Source organism: Motacilla alba, chromosome 3 (assembly GCF_015832195.1).
Source record: "Motacilla alba alba isolate MOTALB_02 chromosome 3, Motacilla_alba_V1.0_pri, whole genome shotgun sequence".
In the NCBI taxonomy this organism is placed as follows: domain Eukaryota; kingdom Metazoa; phylum Chordata; class Aves; order Passeriformes; family Motacillidae; genus Motacilla; species Motacilla alba.
The window spans coordinates 2911833-2931933 of record NC_052018.1 but is presented as its reverse complement, the minus strand read 5'-3'; the positions used below and the strand labels follow the sequence as shown (position 1 = coordinate 2931933).

At 45.1% G+C, this 20101-nt stretch overlaps 1 protein-coding gene across 3 annotated transcripts in view; it reads left to right on the top strand.

Moving 5' to 3' along the window:
* The first annotated feature begins 12097 nt into the window (after window positions 1-12097).
* The window catches only part of KIF13B (kinesin family member 13B), a 120782-nt gene continuing 112778 nt past the window's right edge, over window positions 12098-20101 (top strand). For all 3 annotated transcript variants that reach the window (XM_038130311.1, XM_038130312.1, XM_038130310.1), the window contains exon 1: window positions 12098-12221. In XM_038130311.1, the coding sequence (XP_037986239.1) occupies window positions 12167-12221 (55 nt within the window). In that variant the 5' untranslated portion in view covers window positions 12098-12166. The remainder of the gene's footprint in view (window positions 12222-20101) is intronic.

Below are 20101 nucleotides of genomic sequence, written 5' to 3'. Positions count from 1 at the left end.
GATTTCTTAAAACATATTTAGCTTTACACACAAACCTTTCCTCTTCTGTGTTTTTCTGTCTCAATTTCTTTCTTGAAGAGCACAGGAATTCCCAGTGTTCTGCAGATTCCCTGACAATCATTTGATACCCTGCTCTCATGACTGCTGTCATCCAACTTTTTCTGTCCCTCACCCCCCTGCCACCAAATTATTTTGGCAATTGGTGGCAATTTATTTCCGAGAGAATCATTTATTTGCCTTAAAATCCCCATGCAGACACAGTTGTTTGGAGTACAACTGCAAAACCTGTACCATTTTAAGTAATTAAATATTACATGATTTAAGTATCCCACCACCTCTACTGCCTTGTGCCTCTGTTCAGGGATGGGGTTTGGGTGGGAATGATTTTAAGCTGCAGGATACTGTCCCTGTGCATTTCAACTGCTCTGTTAAACATTGATTCTTATGGGAAAATTTGTTTTCCTTTCCATCAAACCACCACAGGAATACTTTTTTTTTTTTTTCAGGACTGTTTAGTGGAGCTCCTCTCTATTAAAAATTTTCTGTCCTAAATTTGTATTTGGGGCATTTTTTATTTTCAAAATTTTTGTCTTTCCTTTTGCTATTTCTATAATTCCATGTAGGCCTGCTCTTCATTTGTATTTTTGTACTTTCCATCTCTCTGAATTCCTGCTTCCTGAACATCATCTCCCTCGGTGCAACAGACAGATTTTCATCCTTTGAACAGAAACACCATTTCCTGAGATGATTTCCAGTTTACCTTTTTGAGTTTATCTTTACATCAGGTGCAAAACCACCCACACTGGGAAGGATTTCTCCTCCATGTAGGCTGAAACCTTCCCCTGTTTAATGGGATGTTTTTCTTGGCCAAGCTTCCACTGCAGTTTCAAGTAAAAGTTAATATATACCTCAGCAAAATAATTCAATTTCTAATCTTGGGCTGATTATATTCTGTATTCTCCAAATTTTCACTTCTACTTTTAAGGGATCTCCCACCAGCCTTTAGCTGAGGTTTTCAGCTCCAAGTCCTGCTACAGCCACAGATTCCTCTAGCCCTCCAAACCTGCACATTATTTTCCCAGTCTCAAATTTCTTTTGGGGTACCAAATTTCTGACATAGAGCCAGCACAGTGGTAGTGCCATTAATTCCTACTTTCAGGAAGAATTTCTTGTCAGGAGGAATTTCTTTGCAGGAACAATTTCTCCATGGAAAGGGTGGTCGGGCATTGGAACTGCCCGGGGAGGTTTGGAGTCCCCATCCCTGGAGGTGTCCAAGGAAGGGCTGGATGTGGCACTCGGTGCTCTGGGCAGGTGACGAGGTGGGGATCAGCCACAGCTTGATGGTCTTGAAGGTCTTTTACAATCTAAATGATTCTGGAATTCCGTAAAGAATAGCAGAGGTGGTGTTAAAACCACAAGTCAAAAGAACCTCCTTGCTTTCAAACTCCTCAGAAAGAGCAATCAAGTCTTTTATTGGAGACAAGTAACAAGAAACTCATCCCAGGGGGATGAACTGTGGGGGTTCTCTGAGCTCAAATGAACTCAGGGGGTTCCCTGGATGCACAGACATGGATCAAAATGTTGTTCATGGGCTGGAGAAGGATCTGTGACTAAAGACATGCCTGGAAGCTTCTGGGCTGAGAAAAGATTTGAAGGAGCTTTGGGCAGAGATGAAAAAGCCTCCCCAGTGCTTTTATTCAGCTGCTCATCCAGAGAGGAGTTCCCAACAAAAGCCCAGAGCTTGTTTAATGGTTTAACATTCCAGTGAATCCTTGGGAAGCATCTGACACACTGCTTCTGTACAAATAACCGCAGCAGCACTGTACAGATGACTTACTTGGTTTCCCAGTGGGTGTGTAAGTAAATTAGCAAAAAATAAATGTCACGCAGCAATGACTTACTCTGTTTCTAAAGGCTCTGTTTTACCTCTGTATTTTTGTTGGTTCAACAAGTTCTTAATTAAATTCTGCTCTCTGGCATTCGAGCTGATGTGATGACACAAGATAAAGTTGTTTAGAATTCAAATCTTCCTCGATTTCTCATTGTGGCAAAGGAAGAGATAAGAGCAGTCAGGCCCTGCCTTCCCCTGGTTGTGTGTGGCTGCAACTCCAGCCAAGCAGGAGCGCTCAGCGTTCCAAAATCCCTCCTGCTCTCACGGGTTTGTCTTGTGTGTGATCCTTTGAGAGGATCACACACAAAAAATAATGTGTGGGCTCCCCCTTCTGCCTGAGAACATCAGTGCCTGGGAAGAATCAGGATGATGGGATGGTTTGGGTGGGAAGGGACATTAAATCTCATCTCAGTCCAGCCCCAAAACCTTCCACTATCCCAGGTTGATCCAAGCCCTGTCCAGCCTGGCCTTGGGCACTTCCAGGGATCCAGGGGCAGCCACAGCTTCTCTGGGCACCCTGTGCCAGGGCCTCACCAACCTCACAGGGAACAATTCCTTCCCAAAATCCCATCAAGCGCTGCCCTCCAGCAGTGGGAAGCCACAAAGGAGGGCCAGGATGAGTTTCTGAAACGCCAAGTTCCTGTAAAATGCACCAGGCAGGGCACTGAGCATCTCTGAGCAGCTGGAACAACCTGTTCCCAGAGCCACACACCTCCCTGATAACCAGCCTGGTGCTGGCAGGGCAGGAGAAAAGCAGCTCCACTGATTCCTGGGGTGGTTGGAGAGACACAATGAGGATCACTGCAGATCTGCAATCTAAAACAGGGAAAAGGTTGTTTGGAGTGGCAGTCATTTCCCTTTACCAAATATAAATTAGGCCCTCTAAGCCTCCCTGTCCCCCAGAGAGAGATCAGCACCAGCAAAAAGGTGATTTATCCCATGCGTCCTTGATACTTATTCTAGAAAAGCAGAATTGTCTTCCAGGTTCTTTTTTCCTTCTCTTTCCCCTCTGCAAAGACAGGGGAGATGACTGATCTCATGAACCATAGAATCTTTTGAGGCTGAAAAATATCATCAATGAGGCCCAGCACCGTGGGCACCCCTAAACCACATCCTCAAGTGCCACATCCACACGTTTTTGGAACTCTCCCAGGCCAGGTGACTCCAGCACTTCCCTGGGCAGCCTGTTCCAGGGCTTTACAACCCTTTCTGTGATTGGATCCTGTATTTTTAGGAACTGAAGTAGGACAGAAAGGTGCTTTCCTGTTCCTATCTAAGCCTTCAGCAAGTTTCAGAGCATCTCTGTAGAAAATATGGAGTGGGAAGCAAACAATCTCATCTATCTAAAATACAATTTAGAACATGAAGACAGAATGATCTGAAGGCTGGAATTAAAACCAAAAGTGACTCAAAGTGGAGATAAAGCACTGGCAGCTCTGGTTATGGAAAGAATTGAAGATTTAGGGAAAGAATCAGAGTGTAATTTCATCATTTCTACAGAGCAGAGGCCTCAGAGACTTCAGTGGTCTGGGATATATCATTAAATACAAATTCTGATTTGGGATAATCTGGGCATGCCCCGGCCAATCTCAAATCCACCACTCCAGTATTTCTGGTTCTGCTGTGAATCAGTGTTCTCCTTCTGCAGGGTGATTTGTTTAGGTAATTCATGTGAATATTCCACTTGTGCGTGCCTATTTTAACCCAGGCGCTGCCCCGAGGGATGCGCACAGCATCACCCATGAACTCAGATGAGTTTTGGGCCGGAAGAGTAAGGGATGGCTCCTTCCTACGCAGCAGAGGTGTCAAAAAAAACTGGCCAAGAAAGGGATGTGCAAAACTGGAAATAAAAGATCTTCTGTGGAAGTCAAGGGGAAAAGTTCCCACTAACTCTTGGTGAGCAACGCAGCTTTTCCTCACGTTTTTTTTCATGCTGGTAAATCATGATTTGACCACAGATTAGCAGTGACTCAGCACAGAGCACATTCAGTGAAATCTTTAATGCATTCCACACGAGATCCCCGGGATAATTGGAGGCAGTGAAGGTTGGCTGCATCTGGCAAAGCCCTGAGCACGTCATTTGCACAGGAGTCCCCAAACACAACATCTGGATTAGCTCTTGGACTCAGCTGAGCTGAGTCTTCCTGATGCTTCACATTTTGATGCTTTTATTTGGCTTTTCATTGTTTTCACTTCACGAGGGAGAGGAAGAAACAGAGAAGGTCAGAGTGCTGAGGTCCTGTGTTGAGGCTGAGCAAGGATTTCTGTGTGGCCTCAGGGCTGTGGATTTCTGAGCTAAAGATTCTGAAAACTCCCATTTTGCTGCATCTTCACCAGTGCCAATGCTTCGAGAAGGGAAAAGGGAGATGGAGGTGGAGAAGGGAATGGAAAAGAAGGAAAAGCCAAAGTGCAGCCTGGCACAGAAGGACCTGGAGGACATTTTCATTTTGGAGTCACTTTCTCCAGATGCAGTTTGTTGATCCAAATGCAAATATTGTTGAATATTTGCTGAATGTTGAGAGCTCTGTTGAAGCTGTTAAGCTGTTTGACAATGTAAGAAGGAGGTTTGGATGTCTGACTATGTCCAAAGAAGGGAACGGAGCTGGGGAAGGGGCTGGAGCACCAGGAGGGGCTGAGGGAGCTGGGAAAGGGGCTCAGCCTGGAGAAAAGGAGGCTCAGGGGGGACCTTGTGGCTCTGCACAACTCCCTGACAGGAGGGGACAGCCAGGGGGGGTCTGCTCTGCTCCCAGGGAACAGGGACAGGATGAGAGGGAACAGACTCAGGCTGGGCCAGGGGAGGTTTAAATTGGATATTGGGAACAATTTCTTCCTGGCACAGCTGCCCAGGGCAGTGATGGAGTCCCCATCCCTGGAGGGGTTTAAGACCATGTGGATGTATCATGCGGTTCTTTGGCATTTTTGAAAACACAAAATACTCAGCGGCACAAAATTGATGCTCCTTTCTACTGCATTCAAGAGAAAACTTCATTATTTTCACTCAGATGTTCCCACATTTTGAGAGATTTCTGCATTTTCTTAATTTTGCAGCCAGCCATGAGCGAGGGATGGGAGCACCAAGATCTCTCTCTCCAGCAGCCCTCCCCTGCTCCATGTTTTCAATCAGAAACAGCATCACCCAGCTCCTAAATCCAGCAGCACCAGGGAAGCAGAGAACTGGAAGCAGAGCCAGCGTCAAGATCCAAATACCAGAGCTGGGCTTTATCTTCCCAGTAAACCAAACTGGAGTGCTCAGACCTCAGCCTGAGCTGCCTCTCTTTGCACGTTGAGATAGGGATGGGTGCTTAGGGAATATGGAATATCATGGATCTCCCACCCAGAAACATCTCAGGAACTCAGATTGAGGAACCAAACCATTGCTTTGCTCCACGGGCACATTTCCAGGGGAGCCTGTGACACCAACTCACAGCAGGGCTCTGCCAACTCTTGACATTTATTAAAGCCACAGCTCAGTGAGTGATGTAATTACCTGGACGTTTCCATTTTCATGTTTAGTAATTCTAAATGAAAGTCCAAACAAAGCCCATTTTTCGTGAAAGATTGTTTATCTATATTTTAGCACTCTCCTTGTGGTATTTAGCAATTCACAGTGCACTTCAGCAACCACTTAGTGATGGGATTCACGTTACAGCCACAGTAGCAGTAGAAAAATGTTGTTTCATTCCTTTTGTCCCATAATTTTTAGTGTGTAATAAACAACATCTAGCAGGCACAAAGCAAAAAAAAAAAAAACAAAAACCCTCCCAGGTATCCACCTCCCTCTGATAACTGAGCTAATCTTGTTATTTTTGATAAAACAGGCTTAAAATAAATCCCACCTCATGTCCTAATGACCACAAGCCTGGAAAAAACTTGGGAAGGGCTGCGGCAGGATCAGTGGAAATCCTCTGCCCAAATTAAGGATGCCAGGGCCCCATCTGTGCCTCCCTGCTTGGCTGCAGAATTTTGGGATCCACAGGAGGGGTGCCAGCATCCCTTTGCTCTCCTGGTGTCTTCCCAAAGGAGCTGGTCCCAGGGAATCTGTGCCAGCAGGGGATGGATGTCGATTCTCCAGGGGGTAGAATTACATTCCTGTGCCAGCTCTTCCTTTAAAATCGGCAGGAAAAAAAGCACTAGACAAGAGAGAAAAAGGGAACATTGCAATCAGAGCTGACTTTATTTTGCTCCACAGCCACCGGGTGTCACTCTTGCCTGTGGAGTCAGAAAGGAATTTTTTTGGTGGCTGATAAAATCCTTTTCCATCAATAAAATCCTGCGGCTCCCACTGGTGACAGCATCACCTCGACTCATCACAATTCCACGGTTCCAAAATCGAATCGCCAGCTCATTAGATCTGGGGAGATCTGGAGCTGGCACTTCGGCCTGGGATGCTATTTGCAAAGCACATTAAATCTTTTTTATTTTTATTTGTGTAAACGCAGCTGGAAAAATTAGATCTGGGTTTAGATCGGGTGTCCGAGGGAAAGTGGGGATGGGTGAAAAAGCCCAAAAATGTGGTTTTTGCAGGTGTCTCCTCTGCAGCAAGAAGATGATTGAGCAGATGAAGCTGTAACACATTCCAGCCTTTGAAGTCAAGGCAGTTCAGGTCTCACCGATCCTGTACCTTCAGAATCAGGAGGAGATAAAGGCTGCAAACATTACACAACTCCCTAAATATGCATTCTTCAGAGCATCGATGACTGCCTTGTGTTGGGGTGGGGGTTGCTTTTCTGGGATAACAAACCTGTCTTGCAGCAGCTAAACCTGCTCTCCTGCTGAATTTCGTATTTTTCGAGCTCTCTGGAGATTCTCCGTTTCCTCCAAGGATATAAAATCCATTTTATTTTCATACAGATTTAAATCCAATGTGGAATCTTAGTCTGAGGAAGGAGCCACTCCAATAAAATGCAACATGACAGGTAAAACCAGTTGCTTTGGCACAGGCTGGATCAGCAAACTGAGCAGATGATAAGGAAAATAAAAACTTTTAGTCAACAAGAGGAGAAAATTCTCATTAGGGGCCTCATTCTACCAGCACATAAATTGCTGATATTACCTGGCCCTGTGTTGCTGCCAGAGGTAAAATTTGTGTTGAAATCCCACTATTAAAGCACAGCTATAAGGAATTTCCCTTCCATAAACAGGGCATGGATGGGATTTATGGAGATATCAGAGCCTGGGATTCCCTCTGGGTAACATAAGAATAAGCATTACATTGTATAATGCCATAAAATTTATGGCTAAGACTTTAAACTTTGGAATGACTTTTAAAAAGGGGGAGATGTCTATAAAAAGTTTGTTTGGGGCTTTACTCTGTTATATTTTGCTGCCAGAAGACATCAAGGATTTGTTTATTTATCTAGGGATTCTTTTCACAGTGAGGGCAGGAGGTCACACACAAATACCTTTAAAAATCCATCCCAGGATCAGTGTAATTCAGAGTTATGAATGGCCTTGGAAACGATCAATCCTTCAAATTTACAAAGTTCCTATTAAAATAATAAAGCACAGAAAGTGTTTTGCAAGAATTGGGGTGAATCTCCTGAACGTGGTGCACATTTGAACAATGTGTTGCATGAGAAATTTCAGCAATTTCTCTGGAAATAAATAAATAAAATTTTAAAACAAGCAGAATTTTGATGCAACTGATTTGGAAAAATCAGTTTGCTCTTCTATCCAGATTTTTTTTTCACCTGTTCTTAATATTGGTTTTCCTTGGCACTTTCTTTCTCTATTAAAGTAGAAATAAATTCATAACATGTCTTCTGTTTTTGCTAGTGCTTCCAAATTTCTACTTCCTTTATACATTCATATCTTCAGGCTGAAAAGCAAGATAAACCAGAAGAAAAAATTAGATGAAAACTTATCACCCCAGGGACTGGACAAAACAAAAATCTATGAAAAATATACAATTGCAACAGGTTTTATTTTTTTTAAATGCTTCACCACATATTTTGTGCTGAGGATCCGATCACTGCAGGTGCTAAAAGCTGCTGGATGCATCCCAGGACTGTCCCAGAGATGCTGAGCTTTTTACAAAAGTGGTGAGCGCTTCAAAGTTTGACTAAACCCTGGTAAGATCCCCTGGTTTGGCTTTCCATCTCCTGAATGATTTATGGGCACAGAGTAGGTCTACAGCAAATCCATAATTGATGCCTCTCTTTCGGCGCGCAGCCGAACACATGGAAAAGTGGATTTAAAACGCACTCGATTTTGTGGCTTGTTGTGGTTTGGATGAACGGACATCCAAAGGACTGTCGTGTTTTCTGGCTTGCCCGGAGACAAAATTCTTTCTAGATGATCTGAGAGCTGAAATATTCGGGACCTTCATCAAGATAAAAGCAAAAACTTCTTTCCCGGCAGGCTGGTGATAACGCACGCCCCGGGCAGGACGCGCGTATTCCTAAACAAAAAGTAATCTAATTTAGTTGTTTAAAAATAATTTTAAAATAATTTTAAAAAATTAAGGACCTGTTTTTTCTCATCCACATCCCCGTTCAAGCCCTGCCGCAATCCAGGTGGGCGCAGCAATAACTGTGGCTCCTCAACCCGATGAAAACAGTGTCGCATTCAAAAACCCGATAAATGAATGGGAGGGACCAGTAGTGCCTCCCCCCTTCCCAAGGATGTTTTGTTAATTAAATTAGCATTTAAATAGCCAGAGCTAATCTGGGAAGTCAGCCCCCTCATTACAGTAACTAGGAAGGGGGAAAAGAGCTGCAGACAATTCCCTACAAGATGGGGTTAAGTTGGCGTTTCACAAACTATTTGCCCGGCCTGTCCCTCCCAAGTGAAAGCTGCCACCCCCCCCTTCTTTCCTCCCAGCATAATTAGCATGTTCCAGGGCTGTGAATGGAAACAATATCCTCCCTCCAAGCTGTGCCCCTCCAGGGAGATGCTTCCCACAGATTGTGGAACCCTGAGCCAGGGAAAGGGCTTGTCGAGGAATTCACAGTGGGGTAATTACACCGAGGTAGAGCTTGTGCCAGTGCGAGAGGAGCTGCACGGCTGTAATTCAGCGCAAGGAGCAGGCGGAAGCATAAAGGGAAAGTCCAGAGGCAGGACTTGCAGAGAGAATGAGAATTTATTGCTCCCGAGCATCTTCCCAGAGCGCCGAGCAACAGCATCGAAATTGAGAAGGGTCTCTGGACTCTAAGGGTGTCTCTGTCTTTGAAGAACTTCGCAGAAAATAGCAATGGTTTTGTGTAAATATCGTTTCTCCTTGGCTATTAGAAGTGAAGGAAGGCTAAAAGAGTGATTTTTCAGATTTTAAAACGAATTCTTCCTTCCGAGTAGAAAACCGGAGCAAAGCTTGCAGGAAGTGTATGGTTACACTTAAAACGCGCCGGCACCTCTTTGGAACAAACTAAAAAGTGGGGTGTGATCCTTCCCCTAAAAGATTTGCTGCTTAATTTTACCTGAACCAGTGGTGACTGACCCAGGAGAGGAGATGCAGGAGGAAGGGCTGGCTTTGGGTGGCACCTGCCATCCCCATGGCACATCTGGCCATGGGCTCCATCCCATTTCTCTAAATCAAATTCCAGGTGACTCAGCCCGAGGTAAAGAAAGCACCCCACCCTCCGCTCGTGGTGCTCAGCTGGGAAGTGAGGATTAAATTTATCTTCACGGCCAAAGCACTCGCTTTCAGAAAAGCTTGGTGCGGTTTTGTCGAGGCCCCAGCTGGAAAATACCACAAGAAGTTCAAAGCCGGGTTTCATCCTGTAATTGGATCCTCAAGTTCACAAGTGCAAGGACCAACTGTGCCGGCTCAGAGTGGGATGTCCCCTCTCCCAGGGAGCTGCAAGGCTGCAGTGATGATGCTTTCCCCTGCTGCAGATAAAACCTCTGGGTTTTGCTTCAAGCTTTCACAACTCTGCTTGCTCTGACCTGTTATTTAATATATTTTTGTAGCTTTAAGACATCTTCCCAGCCCTCATGCTTGCTTGGGATGCTCTTAGGAACGTGGGCATTCATCCCAGTGTGATTTAAATGCCAACTTAATATTCGTTTTCTCTCTGCTTTGACAAGATATTCTGCAGGTCAGACAGGCATGAAATGATAAATACTGAGTGCAGCTCTTCTAGGCAAAAAGTGCCACCTGCCAAAATCTTATCTTGAACCCACTTGGACATGTGTTATTTATTTATTTCTGTCACAAAACCTTGTTCAGTGCTGGAAAGCCAAAGGATTAAAACTGTGAATTTTGGAGGGGTCCTTGCTGAAATCTGCCTTTTCAAAACAACCTTGAGAGAATCCTTGTTTTCAGCTAAAATAGCAGCTGTGAGGGTTTTCAACTATGACCATTTAAATTAGGCTTGGGGTTTTCGTGCATCTTTGCATTTCAGTTTCGTTCTCGGTCCTTGCAATAGGTGGCTGTGGTTGAGCAGCTGAGGGGTCTAGTGAGGATAAATTGTGATATTGTTCAGGCTGTGTCTGATTATTCCTGCTGAGGTTTTTCCTGAGCTGTCTCTGCTGACACTAGACCCACCAGGGGTTCTTCTGTGAAACCAGACCCAGACAGGACCTGACCCATGGTCTGTACCTTGGGTTGTGGCTCATAATGGTTCTCTGGGATCCTCAGCACAGGAAAGACGTGGAGCTGCTGGAGTAAAGCCAGAGGAGACCGCAGACATTCTCCAAAGGCTGGGGTTCCTCTGCTCTGGAGCCAGGCTGGGAGAGCTGGGGGTGTTCAGCTGGAGAAGGATCCAGAGAGACCTCAGAGCCCCTTCCAGTGCCTAAAGGGGCTCCAGGAGAGCTGGAGAGGGACTTGAGACAAGGCATGGAGGGACAGGACACAGGGGATGGCTTCCCACTGCCAGAGGGCAGGGATAGATGGGATATTGGGAAGGAATTGTTGGCTGTGATGGGTGGTGAGGGCCTGGCACAGGTTGCCCAGAGAAGCTGTGGCTGCCTCTGGATCCCTGGAAGTGTCCAAGGCCAGGTTGGACGGGGCTTGGAGCAACCTGGGATAGTGGTAGGGGTTGGACCGAGATGAGCTTTTAACATCCCCTCCAACCCAAACCATTCTGTGGTGCTGTGATCTTTAACGTGATGTGACTTATAAAGAGATTTCTGATAGACAGAAACCCCATGGAACACAGACGAAATCCCAAGGTGAGGTGTGTAAGTTCCCGTAGCAATGCTGTTGCCTGCTCAACTTGAAATACCTCAGTATTTCCCCAAAAGGAGGGGACTGAGATGTGATGGGCTTCCTTTGCAGCCCCCCAAGGGTAGAGTGGCAGGGTCTGAGGTGACCCTGATCTCCCTCCACTCTATAAATGCCATTTTGCTGCACCCTCTGATGAATCCCTCTATTCTGAAGGACTCCACATCTGAGCATTCAATGCCTGGCTCCCTCACTTCAGTATGGACATTGAGAGGCTGCAGCGTGTCCAGGGAATGGAATGGAGCTGGAGAAGGGGCTGGAGCACCAGGAGAGGCTGAGAGAGCTGGGAAAGGGGCTCAGCCTGGAGAAAAGGAGGCTCAGGGGCGACCTTGTGGCTCTGCACAACTCCCTGACAGGAGGGGACAGCCAGGGGGGCTCAGGCTCTGCTCCCAGGGAACAGGGACAGGATGAGAGGGAGCAGCCTCAAGCTGTGCCAGGTTGGTCATCAGGTTGGTCATTAGAAGGAATTTCTTCACAGAAGATCTGGTGCCTGAGAAGTTCCACCTGAACATGAGAAAGAGCTTCTTGCCTGTGCAGTGACCAACCACTGGAACAGGTTGACTCCACAGAGTTTCCTTCACTGGAGATGTTCCAGGACTGTCTGGATGCAATTCTGTGCCCTGTGTTCTGGGTTGACCCTGCTTGAGGAGAGGGTTTGGACCAGATGACCAGCTGTGGTCACCTTTAAATTGACCAGTTCTGTGAGACTGTGCTGAGACATTGGAAGGGGCTGCTCAGGGAGTCTCCATCCCTGGAGGTGTCCAAGGAACCTGACACCATGCTCTGGTGTAGTACAAGGTAGTGATGGGTCACAGGCTGAACTCGATGATCGCGGAGGTTTTTTCCACGTTAATTAATTCCGTGATTCAGCCAGCCTGCCTCGTTACCAGGCTGCAGGCAGGAGGGAAAACTACATCTCCCAGCGCGCACCGCGGCGGCTCGCCGGGAGCTGAAGGGGCGTGGTGTTGCGCGATGCTCCCTGGGAATTGTAGTCCGGCCGGCATTGGCCCGGCGAGGCGCCTCCCTCCCCGGCGCTCCTCCCCTCTCCGGCTCTCCCTCGGCAGACGGAAGCCGGGCAGGGACGGGGGAGCCGGGAAGGCTGGAGCGGCAGGATGGGGGACTCCAAAGTGAAGGTGGCGGTGCGTGTCCGCCCCATGAACCGGCGAGGTGAGGCTCCCCCTTCTTCTTCAGCATCCCCTTCCCCTGTCCTTCCGGGGAGCGGCGCGGGCCGGGGGTGCCGGTCCTTGGGGACAGGTGTCGGTCGGGGACAGGTGTGCCCCAGTACGGGTGAATCGGTGCGTGTCCGTGTGTGCTTAATTATTCATCAGGAATAAACACAGCCCGGCTAGGCGCAGGCGGGTGTGCGGCCGCAGCCGCGCTGTGCTCTCACCCCCTTCTCCCGATATCCCTTTTCCCAAATCTGGGTTTATGGCTTTTATTTTGCCTTGCTCGCTCCCCCGGGGGGGAACAGCCCTTCTCCGCTCGTCTTGCACCTGCTTTACAGCCGGTTCCTGCTGGGACAGCTCTTCCTTCTTCCTGCTTGGCGGATTTGGGGGAAAATGCCTCTATTTCTGCATTTTGCCCCGTGCTAATTCACCTCGCTGCTGTGCAGCCCTCGCTGCTTGAGTGGGACGCTGTTAACCAGATGACAGCGACGCAAGGACAAAAAACAAGCGAGAAAATACAGAAGAGGAAGCGAGAATTGACAAGAAAAATATTTCTTGTTGTTGTTTTTGGGTTGTTGTTGGCTTTTTTTTTTTTTCCCTCAACGAAACTTGCCTAAGGGTTATGTTAATCAGACCGTGGTCTGGGCAGCTGTTTAAATGTTTATTACTTGTCTTAATTAGAAAAACTTGCTCTGGATGATGAGGAAGCGAGTATGAAAAGGCAGCTTCAGCCAAGGAATGGGAAGGTGAAGAAGGCAGAAATCCAAGAAAGTGTAGGGTGGCTTTTTTTTTGATCCCACATTCTCACAGCAGTGTGCCAATAATTCTTTTGGGGAAAGGGAATCTAGCGAAGTCAGTTTAGTAGTTGGAGCAAAAAAAGGAGGGAGAGGGGAAGCCCTTTATTGCCTACATCATCTGACATATAATATCTTTTAAATTCCTTTCTATTAAAAAAGAAGAGGGTTAAAATATTAAATAAAGTGATTCTGCGCCTGTAAAACGTCAGCAGGGGAATGTTCACTGAGTTCACAAGAGCTCCTGAGTCCCTCTTCCAGAACAAGAGATGGAATCGATGTCTTTACAGTCTGGTGGTTTAGGGAAACTGAGAATATTTTGACCAAAAGCTGCATTTTGGTAAACTTTAGGTGCCAGCTCTCAAAACAGAGCAGAACCCATCCTTAGAGAGAATTGGTTGGAAGAGATGGAGTGGCAGTGTGGAGGAGTTGGTGGGAGCTGGGAGAGGAGCTGGAAGGTGGTGCCCGGTGTCGGTGACAGTTTGGGCTTTCCTCTTGCTCATGTCCCTTTCCTGACATAGGTCATTTCCTTGGCTGTGCCCCAGATGTCTCCTGACTGCTTGGTGTTCCTCAGCCCCGGGATTAGACAATAATTCAGGTTGGAAGGGACGTCAGATGAGATGAGGTTGCACAGGGTCTTGATCAGTGAGGTTTGGAATCTCCAGGGATGACTAATGCACCTCTCCCTCCCACATATATCCTTCATCTGTTCAGCCCTGAGTTTGTCCTCGTGTCCCTTTCCAGCCAGGAACTGTGGGGAAGCAGTGGGGGAAGTAAAGGAATCTAGAGGAAATCTAGATTGTATCTTGGTATTCTCTTTCATAGAATATCCTGAATTGGAAGGGACAAGTCCAACTTCTGTTTGTCTTTTATTCTGTATAAACTTAAAAATCTTGTGGGGAGGATGACTCCTGTTAGAATGACTTCTGTCAGGAGTCAGGGACATTTGAGTATCAGTCCTTGATGTTCCTCAGAGAGAAGGGGGGCCTGAACCCCCCCACTCTTGGCAGTTTGCTGCTATTAAACATCCTGTTATTTGTGAGTGATGCCTAAATCCATTTAAGTCTAGCCTAGAAGATCCATGTAGTTTTCTCTCTCAAACAAAATGTCCTGGAAGTGTTTGTTTTTTTTTTTCCCCAGCAGATTATTTGTCACAGTCCAGATGTTTTGGTCAGGTCTAAACAACTGATACCTCCCTATGGTATTTCTGATGCACCTTGAATTTATAGAAACAGACAGTGGTACCAAGGCTACAATTTTTCTAACCTATTTAATGTTAAATTTAAGCATTTGTGCAACTGATTTTCTGAAGAGTCATCCGTTTGTAAGACTTCTGTGGCCTTGCTTTTTTTTTTTATTAAGTTTTGAGGCAAGAGGCAGCTTTCCTGGAAGCCCTTTCATACATATTTTGTTCTGAGCAGTATTTGTATGGACTTCTGGGGCTTTGGACCTGAAGCAAGTATTTGTTTTCTTCAGGATCACGAGTAATGTTCTTTCCTTCCCTCTGCACCGAAGGGCTTAACATTGCAAACCTGTCAGATGGCTGAGACTGTGGAGAGTTAAGCTTTGAAATATTCTCGGTGTTTACTTGTGGTGGTGGTGGTTGTCTTTGGTGTTTGAGTTATGAATTTCTTAAGGCAAGGGTTTATTAGGTTAATAAAAGTGGTGTGCTTAACTGTTAGGAGTTTTTACAGCTCATAAAAGTATAATGGGTTCCTTGCCTGCATGTGGAAGGGATTTGTGTATCAAATAATTGGTTATTTATAGCACTCCCATTTCAAGGTGTTTGGATTGAGAGCCTTGCTTCATTCTCATACAGAGTGGTAATCCATAAACTCAGTTTATAGCACTAATTTTTACTGAGGGGAAGCATTTCTAATTGTACTTGGGTTTAGGGGTTTTTTTTTGCATCCAGGCCGCTTCATTTTGCGTCTCGCTTCAAATTAGACCTCAATCCTCCCAAGCCTGTGTGGAAGCTTTGCTTTTATAAAAATGCTGCTGTGTCCACGCGTTCGCAGTGCCACGTCTGAGGTTGGAGGCTCTCCTGGGTGGCAGCTGAGATGGCTCTCTTTACATCGCTCCTACTTTGCAGACTGGGATCTCGATTAACAGGCTTTTATGAATTAAATAATTCAGCACTGCTCTGTTAGATAAGGCTCCTGGTCTTTTATTTTCTTGGCTCTGTAATTCACTGAAGTATTTCCTAGTGCACCGCGTTATTCGAATAGGGGCTTGATAACAATCAGGAAGTTCTTTTGCTGTTTTAGTTAAGATTTGCAGTGGGTTTCCTTTTATAAGTGTCGTGTTTGAATTCTTTTAGCAGATATTCATCATATTTCAGGTAAATGCAAATCTCAAGCCATACCATGAAGCAAAGCAAATGACAGCTGAAGGCTTTTTAATTAAGATTTTTCTGACTGAATGCTTTGTTTTCAGGTGATGTTTGGGTACAGGCAGTACATAAGTATATTGAGTCATTGTGTTTCCTTGTGCTTTTGAATCAGTTCAGTGTCGTGTTAATCAATGCTGATAAAAGTTGCTCTATTTTAAAAGAACATGACTTAAGCTCAAAAATATGGCTGATGCCACTTAAGCCAGTCCAAACTGATCTAACTTGGGTCAATATTTTTTGAACAAGAAAGGCAGGAAAACAACTGCCTGTAATCTGGCAATGCTGCCATATTAAACTGTTCTAGGATTGTAGTGTAAGACCTGCGGTTCCAGTTTAAATATCTGGATTAAAATGTTCTAGAACTGTAGTGTAAGATCTGTTTAAACCTCCAGTTTAAGTATCTGGATTGCCTGTAAATACACATTCAGCTATCTGTTATGTTGATATGTGTATTTTTCCAGACTATCAGCATTGAAGCAGAGATCTTCTTATACTTAGATGCTAAAGATTCTGTTTCCAGTGCTTGTGAGGAAGGAATTTGCATCTGTATCTGTACAAGCTTCTGATCATTGTGTCAGGTGGTAATTTTATGTCCTCCTACTCTTCTTGGAGGAGGTTTCATTTCCAGCTACTTGAAATGTTTTTGGGGTTTGAGGTGAGGAGGTGGGGGTTGTTCCTGTGCTCTTGTTTGTTTGTTTTCCCATGGAAATTACAACAGAGACAATTTATCTATAAATTGGAGTTTGTGCAAGCGGATTTATGAGATTAATTACAGTCTTAAAGGGTGTGAAATGGCACCTGTTGTATCCTGATGGCAATGTGCAAACCACAGGGCTTTTCTTTACCATTATCCTTGTCATGCACGAGTGCCTGGAGTTTGGAATATTTCCTGGTGATGGTTGATAAGCTATAAAACAGTGTTTGGGCTAGGAGCAGGATTAACCTTGAGATAAGGTGCCAAATGGGTAAAGGATGCAGAGTTAATGTTTCATCTTGTGAGGCAATTGTATTTTAAGAGCTCCTGAGGTGCTACAGCCTTAAGAGACTCCCAGACATCCAGCGTGGATGCCATAAAGGAATTTTAGTGCTAATTGCACCTTCCCAGCTCCAAGTGCAGGGGGAGGTTCCCTTGCTGCTCTGGTTTCAGGTTGGCTGCTCCTCCTGGAGATGAGATACACCTGGAATAGCTCTGCCTTGGCTTTTGGGTGCTTGGTGGCTGAGCAAACTCAGGCATTTCATGCCTGTTAATATCTCCAGAACTTCCCTGGGAGCTCACCAGAGTCCCCACACTGATTTGTTTACTCTGTCCCCACGAGCCCAGGGGTGTTTGCAGCAGCAGAGCTGGCTGTGAGCAAGGTCAATGTCCAGATGATGAAGTGCCTTCACTAAAGCTGCTTGGGAAGCTCTTTCCTTGCAGAAAACTAAGCAGCAGAGAACCGAACCCATTTTTAAGTATTTGGACAACACGGAATTAACATGAGAGGGCACCTTGCCTGTTCCATGTGCTCGTGAGTTTGAGTTGATTTTCCCCTCATGGACAAACTTTAATAGCAGTGTGCCCTTCCAGATGCACTCTTACATATTTAATGACCTTTAATTGCTGCAAACTGAAAATTTCATGACTTACATTTGAGCAGTTCATATAACAAGAGAAGCTTGAAAGGTGCCTTCATGTTGGTAGGTGTAAAATACAAGTGAAATTACTGTATTTTTGTCAGAATTTATCACTATGTCTTGCAATCAATTCCCTAAAAGTGCTTTTACACTCTTTTTTCCATATAAGCCCTCAGCATTATCATGTAGATGGAAGTTATTTCACATTCACTCATCTCCTCAGTTAGTTTTGCCTCTATTTGTGTTGGCTCCTACGTGGAAAAGAGAAAAGTCACTCTTAGGAAACAAATATTGGCAGGGAAACTTGAGGATTTGTTGTCTTTGAACCGGCTTTCACATTTCTTTTTCAAACAAAAAACCAACAGAAGACCCCAAACAACAGCTTCTCTTTTTTTTTTTTTTTTAGTTGATTAGTGTGATAAACAAATATTTTTCAGTTACTGTTTAAACATTTCTCAGTTTTTGCCATTTGCTTTTCCAGACCAAGAAAAGTATGAGAAACCAATTGTGATTTCTTATCCAATGCAACTTGACGGCTCAGGGTACAACATTCCAGAACTAACCTCCAAGGGAATGTTAATCTCCTGAAAATCTACTGGCAATTTAAAAATATAAAATTTCTATCGTCTGTCTTCACAGGAGATTATTTGAGCTTTTGTATTTGGGGCCAATTTTGGCTTATGAGCTTAGGGAGGGGCGCTTGAAACCTTTCACATTTTATTTGTTATACTTCAGTTGGCTTTTCCAGCTTTTGTGAAGCTCTGCAAGGCCAGTTGTTCTGGTTCCCAGTGACTCTGTAGAACCTGAGGCCCATCTCCAAAGGGTCCTGAGGTGTCACTGAAGGTACAGCTGCCCTAAATCTGGTAGTAGGACCAGGAGGAATCTGAGACAACTTTTATTTGACCTGTCTTACAACACCAGGTTCGTGGCTCCGTTTCAGTGGAGTTCAGGATCAAATGGTATTTGAAAGGGCCGGGAAATCGTCAACCTTCGCAAACTAATTTCTTAAATTGAGTTTTAATGGCAAAACTTACATGGAAGCCAAAGCTCTTGATTGATTGGGAAGTGCTTTCTCATAATTCATAGAGTCATGGAATGGTTTGGGTTACAAGGGACCTTAAACTCCTCCTATTCCACCCTCTGCCACGGTCAAGGACACCTTCCACTATCCCAAGTGGTTCCAAGCCGTGTCCAGCCTGGCCTTGGACACTTCCAGGGATCCAGGGGCAACCACAGCTTCTCTGGGCACCCTGTGCCAGGGCCTCCCCACCCTCCCAGGGAACAATTCCTTCCCAATATCCCATGTAACCCTGCCCTCTGGCAGTGGGAAGCCATTCCCTGTGTCCTGTCCCTCCATGCCTTGTCCCAAGTCCCTCTCCAACTCTCTTGTAGCACTTCTAGCTGCTGCCATCTTATACAATGAGAAAAAATAGGGACTGTAAAGTGGAAGATATTGAGAAATAATTTGTAACAGACCTTTCATCCACCTGGCTGTGGTGCTAAAAGCTCTTATTATGCCATGCTCCCCCCAACCACGAGTTTAAAACCTTGCATACCCCCTTATTTGCTGTATCATTATTCACCTTAAGGTTATTTCAAGCTGCCGTGCAAAAACCTTCTCTTAGGATCTGTTTGGGTCTGAAATGCAGTGACCTGCAGTGGGATGGTTTTTAGGGTTGTGGCTGAGGAAGAGGCAATGTCACCACATGGCAGTTCAGGTGTTTCTGTTGTGCCACCTGAGGCAGCCTCTAGAGTTGGGTCCAACATTATCCAACCTCTGTTGTCAGTAGTTGCAGCCAGTCCATGGAAGCTGTTCCCTGCCAGATCCATAAGCAAAGACAGGAATTTCCCAGAGGTGCAAATGTGCAACATTTTCCAAAATACCTCTCTCCCCTTCCTCCAGGATTCACACACACTCCTTGTCTCTGCCCCAAACCTGATTAGTACAATTTCAAGTGGCACCTTTGCCAGTGTTTCTCAGCTCTGTTGTGGAAAATCTGCTGCGGTGAGTTTATGATTACCAGACACGTGACTGCTCTTACAGAGGGATTGGAAATTTTTACCTGTGGTGGGAATGGGCCAATGCCTGCTGAATCCACCTTTCCTTGCAGTGCTAGGCTGCTCCTGGGTTTGCTTTTCCAGCTCTCTCTTGCTTGCTAACTTTTCCATCCTGTTTGAAACTCGCTGAATTTCTTAGTGAAAAAGCCCAAAGTGTATATGGGGAGTGAGTTATTTTTACAACACCCACAATGCTGTTATCAAAGGCACGGTAACGATTTGGGATTTACACAAGTGTGGTTTCAACTATGATCCACACTGAATCCCAGTTTTTTAGAAAAGTCATGTGAGGTGTTGAAAAATCAAGGGAATGAGGAAGGAGAGTGACTTCCTTCAACACCCACCTTCCAGTTTCACAAGTAAAATAAAAACTCACCCAAGGAAATCTCTGTGAGCAGCTTGGACACAACACTTTAACAATTATTCTTACACTCAGCCCAGCTTTGCTTAACACTTCTACTGCTGTGAAATGTAAATGTGGAGAAGTGACTCAGATAAGTGTTACCCTTTTATTATGGATGTCACAGCTCTCTCATTCTGAAGTTGTGAAAGAGATTTTAATTCTCTGCAATAAATGATTCTTGATGTTGAGAGTTTGAGTTTTTATTCTTCAAAGAGGAATTAGCTGATTAGTTTCTTGATTTGATTAAGCAAGGGAGTAGTTGATTGTGTTTGCTCAGTAATGACTGAAGGTAGAAGCAAGTTAGCAATAATAATAGGTGAGATTTTCTATTTGTTTGAGGTGCAGAATTTGAGATAAGTCTTCAAAGTTTGATGGTGAGCTGCTTCTGTCATCTTTTAATTTCACCTTTAATTTCTGAATTTCATGCTGCCTGAAAAAAACACGCCTAAATAGTTGAAGAAAATAATACCAAACTTTGATAAGTGAGTCCTTACTACAGGAGGAATTAATTGGGGTGTTTGGATGTGAATCCTTATGATCTTATCTTGGTGCATCCCAATTTTGCTTGTTGTTCAGGAGCAGCAAGTACCCAGCTCACCTGGGAGACACTGAAACTAGTA